The sequence below is a fragment of the Schistocerca americana genome, chromosome 4 (genome assembly GCF_021461395.2).
Source record: "Schistocerca americana isolate TAMUIC-IGC-003095 chromosome 4, iqSchAmer2.1, whole genome shotgun sequence".
NCBI classification, from domain to species: Eukaryota; Metazoa; Arthropoda; class Insecta; order Orthoptera; family Acrididae; genus Schistocerca; species Schistocerca americana.
In genome coordinates, this window is record NC_060122.1 from 617,259,535 (window position 1) to 617,282,618 (window position 23,084).

A 23,084-nucleotide genomic window follows, 5' to 3' on the forward strand; every position below is an offset into this window, starting at 1 on the left:
CCACCCCAACCCCCACCCCACACCCCCCACCTGACCAACCCTGCCCATCCTGCTATGTCAACTGTGGGGAGCACCATTCCTCCTGTTCACAAGACTCTTGACCGACTCGCATATCAGGAGGCCAAAACAAAATGTGATCATTTCAATTATGTACATATGGAGATGACATTTGCTACTGCTATAATGCCGTTTGTGCCGTCTACATCAGGCCCTTGGGGCCACTAAACTACCTCCACTCACCTGGGGCCCCTCCTCCTCCTGTTTCCTCCACATCCACTGTTGGAGTGTCGACTGCCCACCCACTAAGGATATTGATCTTCATCTGAAGCCAGAGGTGCAACACCCTCCTCCAGTGTCTGTCACAAGGCAGAGGTTCCTTGGAACACTCCAACACTCCTGTCGCGGGATTCTGAAGATCTACTACTGAATATCAATCAGTGGCTGAAGGAAACACAGGTTGCTGGTCGTAAAGCTAAACATTCTTCCCCTGACCCTGAAACTAAGTTCTTGCGGACATCGAAATCATCCGAAGAAAAGGCGGACAAAAAGAAGACCTCCAGGGCAACAAAGGTTCCGGTGGTCCACTTGCCACCAGACCCCTCATGTTCCACATCTATACCGAGTTCCTGGTGGCTCCTGTGGCACCACATCACCCACACCAACTGACTCAGAACCAATGTGTAATGATGCTGTATCCTTGCAACCAGTGGCAAGCAGGCAACACTAGGGCATGACATGCCTCATAGGTTCCTTCAACCCTGTGTTGGAAACGAATAGCATGATCTTTCAGCAGAACTGTTTTGGTTTTTCCACCATCTGGCTGAGCTAAAATTTGTCTTATGCATGCCCCTTATGGTTGCATTGCCATCTAGGAAACTTTGTTCTGAGCATTGTGAACCCCAGCCCTCTGTGCCTGTTGGGGCTATTTTAAGAATCAAGCTGACTGTGACAGAGCATTGGGCGGAGGTTGCATGTACATTCTGGACTCTTTGTCTATAGTGAACATGTGCCACTCAATATGACTTTGGAGGTTGTGGCTGTTTGTGTGAGGATGTCTCTAGGTTTTGCTGTCTACAATGTGATATCTCCCTGCCGATAGTGAAGTGTTTCAGAACACATTGTCTGCACTGGTTTCTCAACCTGCTACCAGATGCTCTGGTGCTAGCGGATGATGCCAAAGTGACTGGTCTGGCCTTACATTTTATATGTAAGGGTGGTTTCTACTCCTTTCTGTGAGGTAGGTCACATCGCCTCATTGGCTGCTTGAAGGATTGGTGGGGTTCCCTCGTCACCTGCTTTGACCCAGCGGGCCCATATCTGCACTTACTCAGTGGTCCAGTGTGATTCCTGCCCTTCCCACGTTGTAATTTTTCTTATTTTTTTACATCTGTCATTGATTTACTGTCTTGTCATCATTGGACTCTTCCCTGAGGTCTTACCAACTTGTCCACGTTGCTAGTTTTCATGTTGTAATGGAGGGTGAGGGAATGCCTTTCACATGCTTTCTGAGCAGAACACTTCCCTCATCTTCACCCTCTTACCCCACTCTCACTTCTACTTGCTTCTCTCTCTCTCTCTTGGTTTTATTGACTCTTGGTTACAACTGAGTTCATCAGGATTTGTCTTCTGTATCCTTTCCTGCTGTACACATATAAGATGGAGTTACTGATGACCTCGTAGTTTGGTCCTTCTAGCCCTATCAGTTCAATCCATTGTCCTGATTAAAAATATTATTTGTTATTGACATCACCTGGAAACATCAATAAGCTGTTTTCTGCCAGCACAAAGGTAATATATTCGTATATTGACCTCCACCAGTTTTAATGAGGCGTATGACTCAATTAAACATGATGTGCTTCTTAACGTACTGTGAGAAGTGGTAGTTGATGAAAAACAGCATTCACTAATAGCGAGTCCAAAATAAAATTCCAAGGACGTTCAATAAACAATTTGAAGCAAAGCAGTAGGTTGGCAGGGAAATGCACTTTTGTCACTGTAATTCACCTGTGTGTGTGTGTGTGTGGGGGGGGGGGGGGGGGGGGGGGAGAAGAAGAAGATACAAGTATTGCAAAATAAATTAAAGGTTCAGACCATGTTTAAATTTTTCATGCTTGAGACTAACAAGAGTGGTGTAGAAATAGAAGGCTTAGCTTTTGTAAATGGCATAGCCATATTGACAGAAGATTGTGAAACAGTGACAGAACAAATTAACATACTGAGAGAAGTAGCAGCACAAACTGACTTGCAAGTATCTTTTGAAGAAGTGAAAGTAATGCTTAATATCTGTGAAAACACAGTTTCACTAAGCTCCACATTCAGACCATTAAAATGCGTATGCAAGTAGCTTTAAATATGTGACAGAGTAGAAACCTTGACAGCAGGAGCCAGAAATAGATTCTTGAGACAAACAACACATTTGCAATAGAAAACAGTTCTCCATAAATACCAGAATTAAACTCTCCAAAATTGTCATAAATTGTGTGTGTGTGTGTGTGTGTATACATCCAAGTGTCATATCGTTTCTCAAAGAAGTTTGTTATTTGTTAGTGGAATTAAAAAGAAAAGAGAGAAAGTTCATACACAATATATTGGGTCAAAATTGTTAACATAAAGAATCCAATAAAAGAAACACATTCTTAAAAAAGTGAAAGAAAAAGATAAAAAAAGGAAACTGTGCAAAAAAGGTAATTAAATGGATGAAACACACCTTCAACATCCTTGACTTGATCCGAGAACAAGACTATCCCGATACATGAAGATTCTCATAGTTGATTCTCCATGTAAAATCTATGTTACTCTCCCTCCAATATACTTATGGCATACTTGTGGCTAATTCGGTTCTAAGCACATTTCATTCTATACCATATTGCACATTTTCTTGATGTTTACATGTGTGGCTGCAGTGTTGCAACATCCTTCATATGGCTCATTTTCAAGAGACATATGAATATATTCTAATTTAGTCGCTCAAGTATGAATTATTAGAAATGTTGGTTGAATTTACGTATGTGATTAACTGACCGACAAAGAACTTTATACGGAGAGAAAACTCCCATTTACTGATTTTAAGGTTACATGCACAATACAACTGTTTTGAAATCTGTAAAAACAAAAGTATTCCACAGACCAAGTTGATGATTGATGTTATTAAATAGCACTTACCAACACAAAAAAACCAGGTTCGGTGATATCAGCTGTAGAAAATTAGCTTAGAAAAATGTAAAGTTTACTTCAGTTCATTTAACATTTTGCAATTAACTTGTAATGTCTGTTGCCTTTTTAATGTAAGGCCTTTTTTTTTACTAACCTTTTTACTTCTATTCCTACTCATTGTCTCATCCTAGATGCGGTAGGATTTTGTATAGCTATGGACTGAGCGAATACTGCTCATATAAGTAAGAATCTTGCTGCTGGTAGAGTTGGGGGGGGGGGGGGGTCGTGTGGTATGTTGTTGCCGTCCAGTAACAGGTGAATTAACAATATATTGCAACATTAATGTGAATAATGTGTTCAAACTGTAGAACAGATTTTCAGACAGAGAAAAAAGTCTCTGGGGAATCACAAAAAAAAGAAAAAAAATCAATATTCTAATGTACACCATGAATCAAATTAAAGTCCGCACAATCTCTGATCGTTAGTGACATCTGGAGAAGAGTGTGAAATATTTTATGTGGAAAACATGAAGTTAAATTGGAATTATGCTGAATTAATATGTGTTACCAAATTTCCATTTAAGGAGGCATCAAATGTGAATAAAATTCTTGTTATTGATGGTAAGTCAAGAAATACAGCAGAACTAACAGGAGGTGGATGCAGGGGAGTGTGAGATGTGAGTGTATTGGGGTGCTTTACCAAAAACAGAAATACAAGAAAGTTTTCTGTAGTATGGTGATTAAGACCCCTGTATCAAAAGAAAGGATGTGAAAAGCATGGTCTGATACAGGATTTCCAGCGTGAGAAGCCTCTATCGGGCCAAAGCAAACTCAGTTGTGTGCTTCAACCAAGTGCCCACAACCAGAGCTTGAGTAATGGCTCTTACGTTGGCAGTCAACACTTTTCACATAACAATGCAGTCTGGTTAGTTAACATTGACTGTTTAACAGAAATATTCCACCCAAGTAAAAAATACTGACATTTTATTACAGATTTGATATATGACATTGATTCTTATTCATAGCTGATGAAATATATGTCATCAGATTCTGTAGTGTCACAAGATGCAGAAAACTTTTCAGTCTTGGATAGTAATGCTATGATCTTTCTACAGCTTTTTTTCTACGTGTCAAGAAAAGAAGAAAGAAAGAGAGTTAGTTGATCACAGCAAAATGTTGACCCAAGCATAGGCATGATGTCAATCACATTTCAGTGTCATTTGGGAAGCACTTTTACCTGTACATCGCAAATTCGTGCCACTGTAGTACATATTGCTGAACAGAATTTAATGTTGTAAATCAATTGCTTCTTATTGTATTTCGAAAGGCACAGTGTCATGTGCAACTGAAAAATGGATTGCTTAATTATTTCACTTCATTTTATAGGCTACACTACTCCTGACATCTTGTTTCAAAAGTCAGATGACAGTGAATAATGTTTTGCTGATAAACGATGTGAAATATCTAAAGTTAACCATAGATATAAAGACAGGTAGGGGAGGGAGGAAATGCGTGTCATTCAGATAGATGGACTTCAATCATGAATGTGGATAATCAGTAGGTTCTTCCTTTGAAGCATCATATTTAAGTTATTTAAATCTTGTGTAATATCAGTGAGAGATCAGGCTGTTCATACACAACTGAAGAAGGTGTGAACATGGTGCCACAGGTCACCTGTGTACTGCACATGCCCAGTGGATGAGGAGCAGAGCCTTGTGAGCTCTACAACTACATCTACATCTACATACAAACTGCACAAGCCACCATATAGTGTGTGATGTAGGGTACCTTGCATCATTACTAGTCATTTGTGTTCCTTTTCTACTCACAAATAGAATGAGGGAAAAACGATTGTCTGTAGGCCTCGGCGTGTGCTCCAATTTCTCTTATGCAAAACATGCGTTGGTGGCACTAGAATTGTTCTCAAATCATCTGGTTTCTGTAAATTTTCTCCGAAGTGTTCTGTGAAAATAATGCCGGCTTCCCTCCAAGGATCCCCAATTGAGCAAATCCATAGTACTCGTGTGTTGATCAAAACTGCCAGTAACAAATCTAGCTGCCCGCCTATGAGTTACTACAGTGTCTTACTTTACTCCGATCTGGTATAGGAACCAAACACTCAAGCAGTACTCAAGAACGGGGTTACACTTGTGTTCTTATATGCAGTCTCCTTTTCGGGTGAATCACACTTTCCTAAAATTCTTCGAAAAAACTGAAGTTGACAATTTGCCTTCCCCACTACCTTTGTCAAGTACTCATTCCATATCATATTGCATTGCAATGTTACATCTAGATATTTCGTTGATGTAACTGTGTCAAGCAGTACACTACTAATGCTTTATTCAAACATTACAGGATTGTTTTTCCTACTCATCTGCATTCACTTACAATCTTCTGCATTGATAACAAGCAATCATTCATCACACCAAGTAGAAATTTTGTTTAAGTAATCTTGTAACTTCCTACAGTCATTTAGCTACAAGTCTTTTCTGTACACTGCAGCATTGTCAGTAAACAGCCACAGATTGCTGCTGTCCCTGCCTGACAGATTATTTATGTATAAAGTGACCAAGAGCAGTCTTATTACATTTCCCTGGGGCACTCCTGACTGTACCCTTGTCTCTGATGAACAATTGGCATCGAGGAGAATGCACTGGGTTCCATTACTTGAGAAGTCTTTGAACCACTTACATATCTGGGAACCTATTCGATATGCTCGTACCTTTGGTAATATTCTGCAGTGGGGCATCATGTCAAAGTAATGTAGGAAAACTAGAAATATGGAATTTCCCTGTTCCCCTCCATCCATGGTTTTCAGGGTATGAGGAAAGGGCAAGCTGAGTTTTGCATAAATGATGATTTCTAAAACTGTGCTGATTCTTGGACAGAAGCTTTTTCATCTCAAGGAAATTTATTGTATTTTAAAAGAGCATATGTGTTTAAGAATTCTGCAGCAAAACAGTGTTAAGGATACTGGTCTGTAATTTTGTGGGTTTGTTGTTCTACCTTTCTTGTTTACAGGAGTCACCTGCACTTTCTTCCAGTTGCTTGGGACTTTGTGCTGTGCGAGATTTATGATAAATGCGATCTAAGTAAGGAGCCAATGCTGTAGTGTATGCTTTGTAAAACCGAATAGGGATTTCATCCTGACTAGGTGACTTATTTGTTTTAAGCTCTCAGCTGTAAATCAGTGCCAGGGATGCATATTACTATGTCCTTCATACAGGAGCCTGTACAACGGTATGCTTAGTGTGATCCTCCTACACAAATGAGTTGGAGCAGCCTGGTCGGATAGGTGTGGACAAATAAAAATAGTGAAGAAAGTGAAAATGATGTATCATTACATGATTAAAAAACAATCACTAGAAGCAGTTACTTTACAAACTGTCTAGGAGTATGTGTACAGAATCATTTGAATTAGAATAACCACATAAAATTAATTGTCGATAAGGCATATGCCAGACTGAGGTTGATTGGAAGAATCCTTAGGAAATGAAGTCCATCAACAAAGGAAATAGCTTACAGAACTCTCATTTGACCAATACTTGAGTATTTCTTATCCATCTTGGATACATATTGGATTGGACTGATAGAGGAAATAGAGAAGATCAAAGAAGAGCAGTATGTTTCATTATAGCTTCATTTGCTAAGCAAGAAAGGATCTTGGAGGTGCCCAGCCAACTCCAGTGGAAGACAATGGAAGAAGGGTGTTCTGCATCATGGTATGGTTTGCCGTTAAAGTTCAGAGTGTGTACATTTGTAGAAGAATCAACCAATATATTGCTTCCTCCTACATATATCTCATGAAAAGACCACTAAAATAAAATTAGAGAGATTCAAGCCCACAAAGAGGCTTACCGGCAATCCTTCTCCCTGAGAACCAAATGTACTTGGAATAGGAAAAGGGTGAAGTGACAGTGGTACATAAATTACCCTCTGCCACACACTTTGAGGTGACTTGGGTAGTATAGGTGTAGATGTATATGTAATCGTACTCCATCCTTAATATCCTTTGATCTATACAATCAATTGATTAACTGTATCAAAAAACAAGGCTGCTGATCAGGAGCAAACTAGTGTAGTACATAGTTTTTGTCACATACAATAAATATAAAGTGTTTTGACACTGTAAGCCACAAAATTTACTTGCAAAACTGTATAGATCTCTGTAGATTTCTAATTTGTTCAAATAATTCAATTTGTACGATGGATTGCTGAAGAGTAATGCCTCTGAATTTCTTATGTGAAAACTCTTAAAGCCTTTTTAAATAAAATAAACTTTATTAACATTCTACATCTTTATTCTTCATGAGTACATATTTATTTCTCAGCATTGTCACATGGAAAACAGTGCAGTCATTGTTGTAATGCATAATTGGAGCAATTTATCTGACATCCAGAAGGGCATGATCATTCTCATTCGGGCCAAGGGTGAAAGCATTTCTGAAACAGCTCTGTTCGTAAGCCATTCATGTGCTGCCGCAGTTAAAGTATACCGTGCATGACAAAATTGGACTACCCAAAACAGGTACCGAGGCAACTTTGAAGCACTACAAGCCACAGATGGCTGTGACGATGTGTAAGGGTGAATAAATGTGCAACTGTTGAGCAATTGACCACCCAGATGAGCCAAGGGGCTACAAACAGTGTCTTCTTAACAACTATTCATTCAACATTGCTGCATATTGTCCTCCACAAGGGGTGTCTGTTTTATGCACCCAGGCCAACTGCTGCTTATGCGTGACAAAAGCTGGAATTTGCACACCAATATTGTAACTGGACATTCACTGAGTGGCAGATGGCCTTTTCAAATGAATCCTTTTATTCTCAATTGGGCAGATGGTCGTTGGTGTGTACATCATGAAATGTCCGAAAGCAAACAAGCAGGGAGGGTTATGGTCTGAAGAATGTTTTTATGGCATTCCCTGTGTGGTCTTGTCATTCTTGAAGGCACACTAGACCAATACAAGTATGCATCCGTCCTGGGAACCATGGCCACACCTGCATGCAGTTTGTTTTTCCTCAGCGCAATGGCATCTACCAGCAGGACAATGCATTGTGTCACATAGCTCGCAGTCTATATACTTAGTTCAAAGAGCATCAGAATGAATTTACTATATTCCCCTGACCACTGAGATTTAAACTCGATTAAGATTCTGTGGGACCACATTGATTGGGCTCTCATGCCATGGATTCTCAACTGAGAAACCTAGCACAGCTGGCCATGGCACTGGTGTCAACATGGCTCCTCATCCCTGTCGGTACCTTCCAGAGCCTCAATGAGTCTCATGCAGAAGGGGGGGGGGGGACACCTTGATTGATTTAATAAAATGTTATTCACAAACTAAAAATACTGGCAGAGCATATAGTTGAATGATCAGAAACTATAAGTTGGCCTAACCTGTCAAGTAAAGTAATTGCACATATATAAATATAAACAACATAGAAATATTTGCAAGATGGATTGGAAATGTAGGAACGTACTCATAAAACCATTGAACAGGGGAGAAATGTCATGTAGTACGTGCATAAATTAGCAATCAAACAATAATATAATTGAAAGTGTTCTTCATCAGAACAAACGTACAAGACATCTTCTAGTGTGTACTTTATTGGTAGTTGTTAAGCTAATATCTTAGGCAGACTGTGAAAACGCATGTGAGAACAGCAAAGTTAAGGTTAAGTTGAGGTGATTAAAATTCATTTTGGTTAATGACATGATGCATTGACAACTGCTCTGCAAAGCATTCAGAGTGTATCAATGTTGAAAGGTCAGTGTTGGCGGACATTGGTGGACACTGCCAAAGCGGAGGGGATAGAATGGACATGAAGGTGGTGAACTCTAATCATCAAAGAACACTGCTAACTGTGGTGCACCTTTGCGATGACGTAGCTGCAGAATCAAATCTCTGCTACGTTGCTTCTATGGCTGTGTATGTGGCTCAGGTACATAAAAAATAGACAGTTGATACCAGCAGTAATAAAAAAGAAAATACACAATCATGTGAATGTGTTATTCTTTTCTTGCAGTTTTTGCTGTTAAAACGCTTGCTTCAATAAGTTCTGACACACACACACACACACACACACACACACACACACACAATTTGTATAAAACTGCACTGTTGTGATGTCTCCATCAGATCAGTCACTGTCTGTAAGATGAAGAACAATGCACACACACAAATAATCTTCTTCTACGCATAAAAAATCCTATACAGTAGAAAATAGTTACAGTTCCATAGTATTGTCCATTTAAGTGAAAAACTCTACACCCACATTTCAACATCTGTAGTACAGTGTAATATTCTCTGTGTGCTGGAATCCATAAATTTGCCTGAATTGCTTTTGTGTGCAAATAGATGCACAGTCATTTTGATTGCAAAGGGGCCAACGTGATGATTAAATTCCTTAAATTCATGTTTCACCTTGGAAGATTTTGTATGAAATTTGACAAGAATCCACTCACTCACTTTGTGTATTAGAGGTGTCACTACTTCATGATGGCTCTACTTGTGAACATTAGCTTTCTCATTTGTGGAGCTTAAAACTTGTTGCAACATTTCATCATGTGGGATATCAGTTTTTTTATGGATAAGTTACATACTGTTCAAAAATACTGGGCTACTTTTGATTGCATAAAACTGTGCGTGGTGTCATACTTAAAATGCTCATTGCTGTTTTGAAGTTGTGAAGGTTTGCTTATCACTTCCTATGATATTTGTCATAGTATGCATGAAATAATCTTCCACATTCTCACATAATTCACGCTATTGGATTCAAAGCTGGACAATAAGTGGAAATTAAAATTTTCTTTATGGCTTGATTCTCCATGAAACTTCCATAATTTTGATCTAAGGTGTGAGCCATTATCGCTGAGGATGCATTCTGGTTTCGTCATATTCAGAAAATAATCTTTCAATTTCTTGAGCATTCTGCATTTGTGTTGAGACAAACATGCTGTGCATTATGCAAAGGATAAAGACAAACAAATTGTGCATACTGTGCATAAAATTGCCTTTAGCTCTTGGCACTGATTCATAGAGATCAGCTGAAAGCACTGGGGCCAGGTTTGTCAAGTATTTTACTATTGATATATCCTCTATGCTACTCAGTTGAAACCTTTATTTTCTAACACAAAGTCACACAGTTTTGATATCACAAAAACTGTTTTTGCCATGTTATTAAATGAATTATATTCATGCAATTTCATAATGCATTTACTTGGGCCAAAATGTGTGTATCTATTATTTATCATCATCTGTTGCATGTTGTGGTATAAATAATCTCCACTAGTCAGAATTAAGACTGGATCATTGGTACAAAATAGTCTGCTGTTTTTGATAATATTGCTTGTTCTTCACTACAGTAGAGTTGGAGTGATCTGGGTCATCATACAAAGTTTTCACTTGCTTTAACACTTCATCTGCACCTTGTTCTGCCAACATATTGCATAGTAATTTCTTGATAACTACTCTCCTCCAACACCCTTGATGAAATTAATGTGTATATCTCACTGTAACAGATGTGCACTGTCTGTCTCTCCTACATAATCAGTAAGATGTGACAATGTGTCAAAAATACTGACTTGGAGTGGCAAAAAGCTTTCATAATCAAATTCTTGTAAACTTAATCCCCAGCATGTTATGGTTGTGCATTCAGCGACAGCTCGTTAAGAAAGTTAAGGTCTTGTGGTCTGTGAAGATAATGGTTTTTCTTCCAAGTAGGTAAAAGTGAAATTTCTGAAATCCCCAGACAATCATTAGAGGTTCACGATTGGTAACTATGTACTTCCTCATAGATTTAAGGAGCGATTTGCAGATGCATTTGTATGATGGTCTGTTTTGCCATGTATTTCATACACCTCAATACCTATGGTGTATTGCTACTGTCAGTCCGTGAAAAATTCCTTTGCTAAATCCGGATGGTGTCACGGTTTAGCTTGACATAATTTTGACTTGATAAAATCGAAATTGGATCATCATTCCTCTGACCATATCCAGATTATGTCTTTCTTCAGTAACTTCATTAGTGAGACAGTAATCTCAAGGAATCAACGATAATTTCCACAGAATCCCAAAATGCTTTTATGTTGTTTCCCGCATTTCAGCATTCCAAACATTCTTACAGCTTTCAGTTTCTCCGGATCTGGCCCAGTTCCATCTGACGTTATAATGTGTCCCAAGAATTTTAATTGTTTCTGCCCAATTTAGTTTTATCCACACTGATGATAATATTTGATATTTTACATGTTTCTAATACTTCTTTCACGGGATCAAGGTGCTCTTCCCAAGTTTTGCTTCCAATTAAAATATCATCATTGCAGATGACTACCTTTTGCAGCAACTTTTCGTCTAAAACTTTATCCAATGAATGCATAAAAGTGAAAATGACACATTCAGGCTGCATGACATTATTGTGGACTGATAATCTGTGCCATTATTTTGAATGGCATTGTATCCTCCTCTAGCTTCATCAATTCCAGCTGCCAAAAACTGCTTTTTAACTTGAAATTTGTTAAATATTTGATGCCTTTAAATCTCCGTAATAGTTCTTCTAGATTCTGTGTCTGATGTTGTTATACAAGTATAATTTTGTGAACAGCATGTGCATCCAAAACCAATCTGACTGATGCATTTTTTTTATTATTATTTTTTTTTCTAACTACATAGATGGGATTACAATAGTTGCAATCTGACTGCTCAGTGATTCCTTGTTACAGCTTTCTTTTGCTTTCTCATTTCACAGCTTCACACTGTATTGACAGAGTAAGATAAGGTCTGCCTTTAAACATTCATGATCCGTAATATGTAATTTTGCGTTTACAGACAGAATCAGATTCGTGTCTTCATTTTCCTCAACTGCAATGACCTGCGTATCAGCATAATTAACCACACTGACTTGAGCTTCAACTTCATTTTCTCGTACATCAATATATTTTTCTTTTACACTCGGAGTGTCAACATCTTCTAGAGCACCCTTTAAAATATACTATCATCTCTCCTCTGCTACCTTTAATAATTAATCTACTGCTTGTGAAATCCAATCTACACTTGTATTTCATAAGCCAGGCATTGCCAATCAAGAAATTAACAAATAAAGATGGAAATATCAACATTCATGTTCAAATTCTCTACTGTCAACAGAAAACTTTAAAAATATCTGCTCAGTTATGGGTTTACTTTTATTTTTAATCACACTAATAATTCTCACACTATTTGCTGGAAAGACCAGAAATAACAATGCTGCATAATTATTGCTGTTATTTATGTGAGACTGTAGTCAGTTGACTGTCATTTTCCATCTTCTTCTTTGTCTATATAACAAAGGCTAGTGAGTATACATATTGACAGACTTTTCTCCATGACCACACTTTGCCACCCACTTGTCTTTGTGGTGGTAGACAGCCCTTGGTCTCATGCTGTTAGTAAGAGAATTTGGCCATGGTGCGTGGCAGTGGGCGAATGTGACAAGCAAAAATCCACGAAATATGGAGCAGTAAATACTTTTAGGAAAACCCCTGTATAGTGTGTGACTTAGGAACTTTACCGCACATGTGAAAATGCGTTTATTGTATCAGTTGTCCAACGTAATATGATGATTGCGTCGTTTCATCATTCAGACTTTAATCACTGTGTAATATCAAATAGATCAATTTTTAATCTCTCAGTGCATTTTCATCAATCACACTTTACCGATGATGAACAGAGATACACAGGAAAAAATCCAGATAGACTCAAAGACAAAAATACTTGTAACTAACAAATGAATAATCGAATGGTAGACGTAACTAACAAATGAATACTCAAATGGTAGACTATAGTGATTTCGAATAAACAGTTTGCTTATCCTTCATGAGTACAATCCTTTTCATAATTTAGTGCATTTTTGTCACTCACTTTGCTTTTTCTTTTTTTGCATTATTCTTTTAGGGTATATCCTTATCATACTTCTATTAGTTACTGTGGATGATTTAGTATTACTCAGTACATAATTTCATTTCCAGACAACATGCTGAAGCATAAAACTATGTTCACACGCTCTTATGTGAGCTCCCAATGAAGAAAACTAGCATGAAGAAACGAAATGGAAGAAGAAAGAAAAGCAACACTTACAAAAATGCGCACAAGAATGTGACAAAAGTGAGGAACAAAAAGCAAATGTTAATGAAGCAATGCGACTCAGTGTCTTCGCTCACAAATCTCGAATCAGATAACCGACATCAAATCTGAATGCATTCATAATATCCTTGATGAGATATACATCTGTATGCATCTCATATCTAGAATGGTGCTCATGCCATCTGCCATGCCATATATTCCAACTGGACAATGCTGCATTTCTCAGCGAGTAAATTATAAATTTAACCCACAGATATGAACTGGTATAATAGCCATTAAGACATTGTCCATAATTACTTCAATCTCTCACAATAAATCTTCTCTCATGTCATGTCCATAGTCATATGAGGTAGCATGACAAATTCTGTGGCTGCGTTGTTTTGAATTGGATCTTATTCCAAACTGAACTTAGTTTTCCAAGTAATGATGCACTTGTGTCTGTTGATCATTATTTGATTTTTCAGGTGACCTATCACACCTTTGTTCATCATAGTGTGACTGAGAATGTCCTTCATATTGTTGGTGTTGTTCATTCACGTACCGATTATCTGTCTGCCTATAATTTTCTTCTACCTATAAGCTGTAATTACATTGTTGGTTATGATTATTGTAGTGTTAGTCATGCTGCGTACCCAAAATTTTGGTCGCATCAATTATTCTGGTTTCGTTCCTGCATTCAGCACTCATCGTTAATGACTTCCATGTGATCGAGCATCAAACACAATACCTCTTCACAGTCATGGTGCAGCATTATAGCAAGTCTTTCGCGGAATCTCGATTCTTTACCAGATCATGCAGATGTGTGTTTTTATCCCAGTGATACTGAAAATAGCTACTCATTGTTCCTTTATTTCAATCTTTTATAGGCAGCAGCTTTAATTCAACTCCAGTTTTCTGCTGGAAGCTTTGACACTATTATTCACACCAAAATTCCTTATCAAATTCTTGGAAAGTGTTATATGTTTTGGAGGCTTCGCTTCACTGTATATGTGATCCATCTTTCAAATAATTTACACATATTTTGACCTTTTGCCCTTCAGGGCATGCCTTTGGGAAAGAATCACAAAATTACTCCACGAAAGCAGCTGGATGTGTTATATTCTATATTCTTGAAATATTTGCAAACTGGAGTAACTGTTAACACCCATAAAAACATTACTTCTTTGTTCCAAAAACCTATTAATTTTCTGTTTTAATATTTTGCAGGGTTGGCTTATGTTTGCATCTGACTATGCATGCCTAGTCTGCAACAATTTTTCTCACATGCCATTCTTAATAACATTTACTTAATAACTAGTTGCTTAAAGCCACAGTTTTTATGAACAGCTCTTAAATGCAGTGAGGAAATCAAGCAGACCATTAATAAAATGCACATTGTACATGGGGCGGAGGGCATAATTATTGTACCATGATGATTAAGATCAAAGACACAGGAATTCTGGGAACAGGGAATCCTTTGACTCATGAAACAGTGGGGTGGTTGTGCTCAAACCTCTGGTGATTACTATCGAATACTTCGATTGTACACTGTGTGTATAATCGAAGTGTATGATTAAATGATGATGGCGACCTCTTGTGTAAAATATTCCGGAGGTAAAATAGTCCACTATTCAGACGTCCGGGCAGGGACTACTCAGGAGGACGTCGTTATCAGGAGAAACAAAACTGGCGTTCTATGGATCCTAGCATGGAATGTCAGATCCCTTAATCAGGCAGGTAAGTTAGAAAATTTAAAATTGGAAATGGATAGGTTAAAGTTAGATATAGTGGAAGTTAGAGAAGTTTGGTGGCAGGAGGAACAAGACTTCTGGTCAGCGGATACAGGGCTATAAATATAAAATCAAATAGGGTTAATGCAGGAGTGTGTTTAATAATGAATAAAAAAAAATAGGATCGCAGGTAAGCTACTACGAACAGCATACTGAACGCATTATTGTAGCCAAGATAGACATGAAGCCTGTGCTTACTACAGTAGTACAAGTTTATATGCCAACTAGCTCCACAGATGATGATCTGATTAAAGAAATGTGTGATGAGATGAAAGAAATTCAGATAGTGAGGGTAGATGAAAATTTAATAATCATGGGGAACTGGAATTCAATATAGGAAAATGAAGAGAAGGAAAAATAGTAGGTGAATATGGAATGAGGTAAGGAATGAAAGAGGAAGCCACCTGGTGGAATTTTGCACAGAGCATAACTTAAATCATAGCTAACACTTGGTTTAAGAATCATGAAAGAAGGTTGTATGTGTGGAAGAGACCTTGAGACACTGGAAGATTTCAGATAGATTATATAGTGGTAAGACAGAGATTTAGGAGCCAGGTTTTAAATTGGAAGACATTTCCAGGAGCAGATACAGATTCTGACCACAATTTATTGGTTTTGAACTGTAGACTAAAACAGAAGAAACCGCAAAAAGGTAAGAATTTAAGGAGATGGAAAATGGATAAACTGAAAGAACCAGAGGTTGTAGAGAGTTTCAGAGAGAGCATTAGGGAGCAGTTGACAAGAACAGGGGAAGGAAATACAGTGGAAGAAGAATGGGTAGCTTTGAGAGATAAAATCGTGAAGGCAGCAGAGGATCAAGTAGGTAAAGAAACGAGGGGTAGTAGAAATCCTTGGGTAACAGAAGAGATAGTGAATTTAATTGATGAAAGGATAAAATACAAAAATGCAGTGAATGAAGCAGGTGAAAAGGAATACAAATGTCTCAAAAATGAGATCAACAGGAAGTGCAAATTTTCTAAGCGGGGATGACTAGAGGACAAATTTAAGGATGTAGAGGCATATATCACTAGGGGTAAGATAGATACTGCCTACAGGAAAATTAAAGAAACCTTTGATGAAAAGAGAACCACTTGTATGAATATCAAGAGCTCAGGTGGAAAACAGTTTTAAGCAAAGAAGGGAAAGCAGAAAGATGGAAGGAGTATATAGAGGGTCTATACAGGAGCAATGTACTTGAGGGCAATATTATGGAAATGGAAGAGGATGTACATGAAGATGAATTGGGAGATATGATACTGCGTGAAGAATTTGACAGAGTGCTGAAAGACCTAAGTCAAAACAGGGGCGTAGAAGTAGACAACATTCCATTAGAACTGCTGATAGCCTTGGGAGACCCAGCCATGACAAAACTCTACCATCTGGTGAGCAGGATGTATGAGTCAGGTGAAATACCTTCAGACTTTAATAAGAATGTCATAATTCCAATACCAAAGAAAGCAGATGTTGACAGATGTGAAAATTACTGGACTATCACTTTAATAAGTCACGGCTGCAAAATACTAACATGAATTCTTTACAGATGAATGGAAAAATTGGTAGAAGCCGACCTTGGGGAAGATCAGTTCGGATTTTGTAGAAATGTTGGAACAACTGAGGCAGTACTGACCCTATGACTTTTCTTAAAAGATAGAGTAAGGAAAGACAAACCCACATTTCTAGCATTTGGAGACTTACACAGAGCTTTTGACACTGTTAACTGGAATATTCTCTTTGAAATTCTGAAGGTGGCAGGGTCAAATACAGGGAGCGAAAGGCTATTTACAATTTGTACAGAAACCAGATGGCAGTTGTAAAAGTCTAGGGGCATGACTGGGAAGCAGTGGTTGGAAAGCGGACCATGGCAAGGCATTTCAGACCGTATGGCTACCCCACGCAGTGGTTTGCTTAAAACTTGGCCACTTCCCACACTAGATCTTGAGGTACTGTTTGACTGTGGCTTAATTTTGACACTGGCCCCTGTACTGGCATCACATTTTTGTAACCAGTTGGGTATGCTTACAAGTACTGTAAGTTGCACCTTTTCAACAGAAATGTATGTTTTCTAGCAGTGGAAACGCCAGGTAGGATTATCAACAAGATAGAGTGCTTCTCACCGTAAAGAAGACGTGTCAAGTTGCAGACACCTGTCTGAAACTGGGGGAAGGAAGAGGGTGCGCACACACACACACACACACACACACACACACACACACACACACACACACAGAGAGAGAGAGAGAGAGAGAGAGAGAGAGAGAGAAAGGGTGGCGGGGAAGATTGCTCATAAGTTTGTTTTTGTGTGAGTCGACACAGGACTAATGTTTTTTATTGTCGCTGATGTAGTTTAAGTGGAAGTATTGTATTACATTTCTCTAGCTCTTTCTTTTTTTATTCTATGATGGTACTAACTTTCTGTTGTTATTTTTTTCAGCCGGAATGCAAAGTTTCCGATGAAATGAGATTTACAGCCTATAACCAGTATGTTCATAAAATGTTGCATCGTTGGGGACCAAATGTAAGAGAAATGATGGCAATTAAAAAATACTTGGCCACTCAAAGCATACTCTTGAACAATCCTCCTTGGGTGAGTGTTGTTGACCACGTGTAATAACTTATGAATGTACAATCAAAATTTTGGAGATTCCTTTTAACTTTTAAGTATGGAACAACTTGTTCAGTTAACCAGTTTCAAAGCTGTATCACAATTTCTTTTTGAATTGAGTGTCCCACTGAATTTAAGTAATTTATTAACGCATAATATGTACAACATACAGATGAGCCCATGTTGAGCTCTTTCAAGCGGTTCTAACCATTGGATTTACAATATATAGTAGTTTATGAGAGAGCTCGTGTTTTAGTTTGTAAGAAACTAAGTTTCTGAATATTAAATAATTTGTTTTTGAAAATGTGTTTTCCATGTGCTCAACTTATAACCGCATGCATAGATAATGAATCTTGGAATCCAAATGTATATGGGAACTCATTTTGCAAATTTCTTGTATGTAATCAGCAGATAAAAAATCTGATGAGGAAAAAGAGATTTAAACTATGTATTGACTTTGATATTAATATCATAAACTTATAGTTACGCCGGTCCCAAGCCCAGGGCCTCACCATACAAGAGGTGAGGAAGGAGGAGGGGGAGGAGTAACAACCTCGTTAAAAAACCAAGGTTCACCTGGCCCGGGTGATAGCACCTTGTAAGGGGTCCTTGCTAGGACTACAGTGAAGACCTCAATGGTAGTGAAGGCGGAGGGAATAGTTCTCGGTACGGCGGAACTAGCAGAAGAGGCAACCAAAGAAAAAAATCCACTTCGCGTCTGTCTTGAAACAAGCGGCTGAGTGGTCAGCGTCTGTCCACCAGTGGTGCGGCTGAAAACCATTCCTCGGAGCTAATAACCTCGAGTAGAATCCTTAGGGGACTTGTTCCCCTAACCCAACAAACAATCAACAATGGATACGCACCTTGTAAGAGATTTTACCCCAGGGAGTAACCAATCTCCAATTTCTAAGGAAATTAAAAGTAGGCATTCGGATTCTGGGGGCCTACAGCAATGTGTGAAGGATGAGTCGGAGCATCCTGAAACCTGCCTTAAGCAAGCAACAAATAAAATTAAACACAAAAATATAAACTACTTGGCAACGTTCAACGTAAACTCACTTCTAAAAACAGGAAAACTTAAAACGTTAATAAATTTTATAAAACAGAAAAATATAATGATAACTGCACTCCAAGAAACAAGGTATACTGATGAACATTCATTTGATTCAGAGGGATTCAGAATCTTCAAAGGGAAGCCAGGAAAAAGAGTTATGAAGAATGTACCCCAATTTGGAACAGGATTCATTGTAAACCAAAATATATTAAACTCGATAGTAGAATTTAAATCTGTCAATGAAAGGCTTTCAACATTAACCTACAAATCAGTAAACAAACTGTATACCATTGTAAACTCACATGCACCAACAAATGAGAAAAACAGAACACAAAAAGAACAAACAGAAATTTTTTGGCAGGAACTGTCAAACACCTTAGACCAGATTTCATCCAAAAACACAATAATATTGTTGGGAGACTTTAATGCTCAAATCGGCAAAGAACGTCATCACCAGTCCATAGTAGGCAAATTCCCTGCACATAAAAGAACCAATGCAAATGGAGAAAGACTTATTAGTTTATGCAGAGAACATGACATAGTTCTAAAGTCTACATATTTCAAAAAACTTCCTAGAAAACAAACTACATGGGTATCCCCGAATCCAGTCTGTGGGGAGAAACAACTTGACCATGTTGCTATAAGCAGACTGTCTGCATCAGAGATACTCAATGTAAAAGTCGCTAAGAGTGCAAGTTTAGATTCAGATCACTATCTATCTGTCGTTAAATTCAAAATTAGACCAATATATAAAAGAAAGAGCGAATATCAACCTAAAAAGTTTGACACTCAGAAATTAACCAAGGAACACAATTTCAGGACACTTTTGGAAAAGAAAACACCTAAAACATGGGAACAACTTCAAAAAGATATAGTACAGACAGCAGAAGAAACCATTCTCCTTACCAAAAAATGGAAACATGCCTGGTGGAATGATGAGTGTGACAAACTAATCCTAACAAGACGACGAGCATGGAACATTTGGAATGCCAACAAAAATGATAAAAATAGGAACTCCCTAAAAGAAGCCCGGAAGCAAGCTTCAAAAGGCCTTAAAAAGATCCAAGTTCAATACATAAAAGACCAACTAGCATCAATAGACTCCAACTTCAAACAGAACAATGCTAGGGACTTTTACAAAACCTTCAAAAGTAACTTAAAGAAATACTCTCCTCCTAGTCTATTTTTCACGGACCCAAAAACGCAGAAAACTGCATACAATAGCATAGAGAACTGTAGAATACTTGCTGAATATTTTGAAGAACTACATAACTGTTATCCACCGAAAGAAAAATTTAATTTCAATATTGTAAACCCAACACCACCAGACTCCAAGCCGCCAACCACAGAAGAAATAAAAGAAATCATAAAACAGCTTAAAAATAATAAAGCCCCTGGAGAGGATAATATAGTTGCTGAACTATGGAAGTACTCTAGTGACAACATGATACAGTGTCTATCAGAAATACTAAAAGAAATCTGGACAACACACAGATTACCACCAGACTGGACATCTGCATTAATACATCCACTACATAAAAAAGGGAAGAAAACAGATCCTAGCAATTATAGGGGAATCTCCCCTATAGGACCTATAAGATCTTGTCTAAGGCGCTTTTAAAAAGAGCAGAAGAGATACTTAACAAACAGCTAGGAGAGTATCAGGCTGGATTTAGGAAGGGAAGGTCATGTGCAGAACAAATACTAAATTTAAAGAACATAATAGAAATGAGGAAAATCAGGAACTTAAAATATGTAATTACTTTTGTGGATTTTAAAAAAGCCTATGATTCAATTGACAAAAATACACTGCTTGATATCTGAAAAGAATTGGGACTCAATGCTAAAACAACTGCAATAATTAAAGGTACTTTGACAAATACAAAATCGAAAGTAAAATTTAGGGGAGAGCTCTCAAAATCGTTTGAAATAAAGTCAGGTGTTCGACAGGGAGATGGTCTGTCACCTCTGCTTTTCAATTGTGTCTTGAAGAAGGTAGTTCGAGAATGGAGGAAGGCCATCAATACTAAAGGGATTCAACTAGGGAGAAATCCAAACAAGATCACTGTCGACTGTTTAGCCTTCGCAGATGACATGGCATTGATTACAGATTCACTAGACAATGCCCAAGAACAAGTAAGAGAACTACAAAAACAAGCAGCCAAAGTAGGACTACAAATATCCTATGAAAAAACAAAGTTTATGACAAACATCTGTGATGCTCCTCAAAATATTGCAGTTGACAACAACACAATACACAATACACAAAACAGATTCCTTTAAATACCTAGGAGAGCGGATTACATACAATGCCAAAGAAAAGATAGCTATAGAAACTAGAGTGCACAAAATGGAAAGAGTGTTTCGTATGACCAAAAACGTTTATAATAAAAAATCCTTGTCCTGGAACATGAAATTAAGACACTACCAAACAGTGGCCAGACCTGAAGCTCTCTATGCGGCAGAAACACTTAAACTAACAAGAAATGGGGATCTTGAGAAACTAGAGAAGGTCGAAAGAAGAATTTTAAGGAAAATACTGGGAGCTAAAAGAAACGATAATGCTGAATACAGGTTAAGACCAAACAGAGAGCTATATCTGAAAACGGAGAAACTAACTGATGTAATGAGGAAGAGGAGACTACAGTTTTTTGGACATATATTCAGAATGGATAACAACAGACTAACCAAGCAGATATTCACATTACTCAATAGCTACAAATCCAAGCCAGCATGGTTCATAGAGACTGAAAAGGACATTGAAAATGCTGGAGTTACAATAGACACAATAGAAAACAGAACACATTTCAGAAAGGCAGTTCAAAAGGCAGAATTTCAGGAGAGAAAAAAAATAACTAGACGAAAGTGGACTCAAGAAGAAAGGGAACAACACTCTAAAAGGATGAAGGAAATTTGGAAACTGAAGAAATCTAATACAGTGAAGAGTAGCCAAAGTTGATTCATCATACCCTCCAAATGGGTTATTCGAAAGAAAAAAAAAACTTATAGTTAACCAAAAGCTTAACTGCATATTTGTCTCAGTTGGCTACTTTACAATACATCTGATCTGACAATTGGAAATTCTCTGTGTAAACCATACATGTTTTGTTTTAATTTTCAGTGTTCTCTGCCATGATGATGTAGTTTCTTTGTTGCATTCCATGTCTTTCATTACAACCATATGCATTAAACTACTGTAACATTCATAATAACATTGTGTCTTCATCACATTTTCAGCACAATTGCAACCGTGTTCTGATGAAAATAGAAGCTAACTGACAACGATGCTACTAAAAATAAAAATGCAATATAAACATTTTGCTGACCTGACCTTTTTAAGTTTTGACTGGGAACTGCTATTATGAGTTACTTCAAAAGTCTTTTAAAATATTATTATTATTATTATTATTATTGTAGGTCGGAGGTATGGAAGTAGACCTGCCAAGGTTGTATCAGACAGTACAAAGTTTTGGTGGACTGAAGGAAGTGATTGAAAAGAAGAAATGGCAGCGAGTTGCTGATGGAATGAAAATACCGAAAGCAGCACAAGACAGGGTTACAAAGTTGGATGATATATATTGCAAATATCTACTTCCATATGACACATTGTCTCCAGGTATTCCTAACACATTCAAATTCCATTGCATTAAGTCACTCCGCATAGAATGCCAAATTTCATGTTTATGCAAATTGAATGCTTGCCAGTATTCTAGAGGTTGTGTTCTGTCAAATACTCAGACTCTGTGACCTTAAAATCCCACTATTCTCCATTTCGTTTGTTTGCTCAGCTGGCTTCCTCCCCATATGTTTTTAACATTTTTAATTAATTATTGCTTGGCTTTGTAGTTTTTTTCCAAATTTTTGTATTCGTCCTAAACTTCCTGCGTGTATCTGATATTATTTATGTAGAATTGTCCAAGGCAAATTTCTTTCAGTTGACTTACTTTAGTTCCATGCACCACCGTGATGTAAAAGTATAAAACAACAGTGAAACGGAATTGTTGGCTAATACTTTCTTTCGGGAGGCAGAGTGCCAAGTATTTGGCAAAAGAATCCCTTAGAAGTAGAGAAAAATATAGTTTCGCAGCCTTTTTTTTTAGATTTTCCCCAGGTATGTCAATACCAGTGAAGTTGTACATATGCTTCATATGCCACTTGCATCTGACTTGAAAACATTTCTATCTGCAACATGTATTGTATTTTTAGTCTGTCTTTGTGGATGCAACTTGCTCAGCAGAAATACATCATTTTAAAAGCTAAACTACAGCTTTCAGTTGCTTATATATATGCATCTACTGCTTAGCCCCTTCTCTTCACAATGGCTCATCGCCTTTATTCATTCCATAGTTTATCTGCTGTTTTATTAGTATAAATTGTCTCCATAAC

At 37.7% G+C, this 23,084-nt stretch overlaps 1 protein-coding gene across 1 annotated transcript in view; it reads left to right on the forward strand.

Moving 5' to 3' along the window:
- The window catches only part of LOC124612243, a 179,550-nt gene that overhangs the window by 102,930 nt on the left and 53,536 nt on the right, over positions 1-23,084 (forward strand). The window contains exons 13-14 of the mRNA XM_047140318.1: positions 17,474-17,626; positions 22,116-22,314. Coding sequence (XP_046996274.1) covers positions 17,474-17,626; positions 22,116-22,314 — 352 coding nt within the window. The remainder of the gene's footprint in view (positions 1-17,473; positions 17,627-22,115; positions 22,315-23,084) is intronic.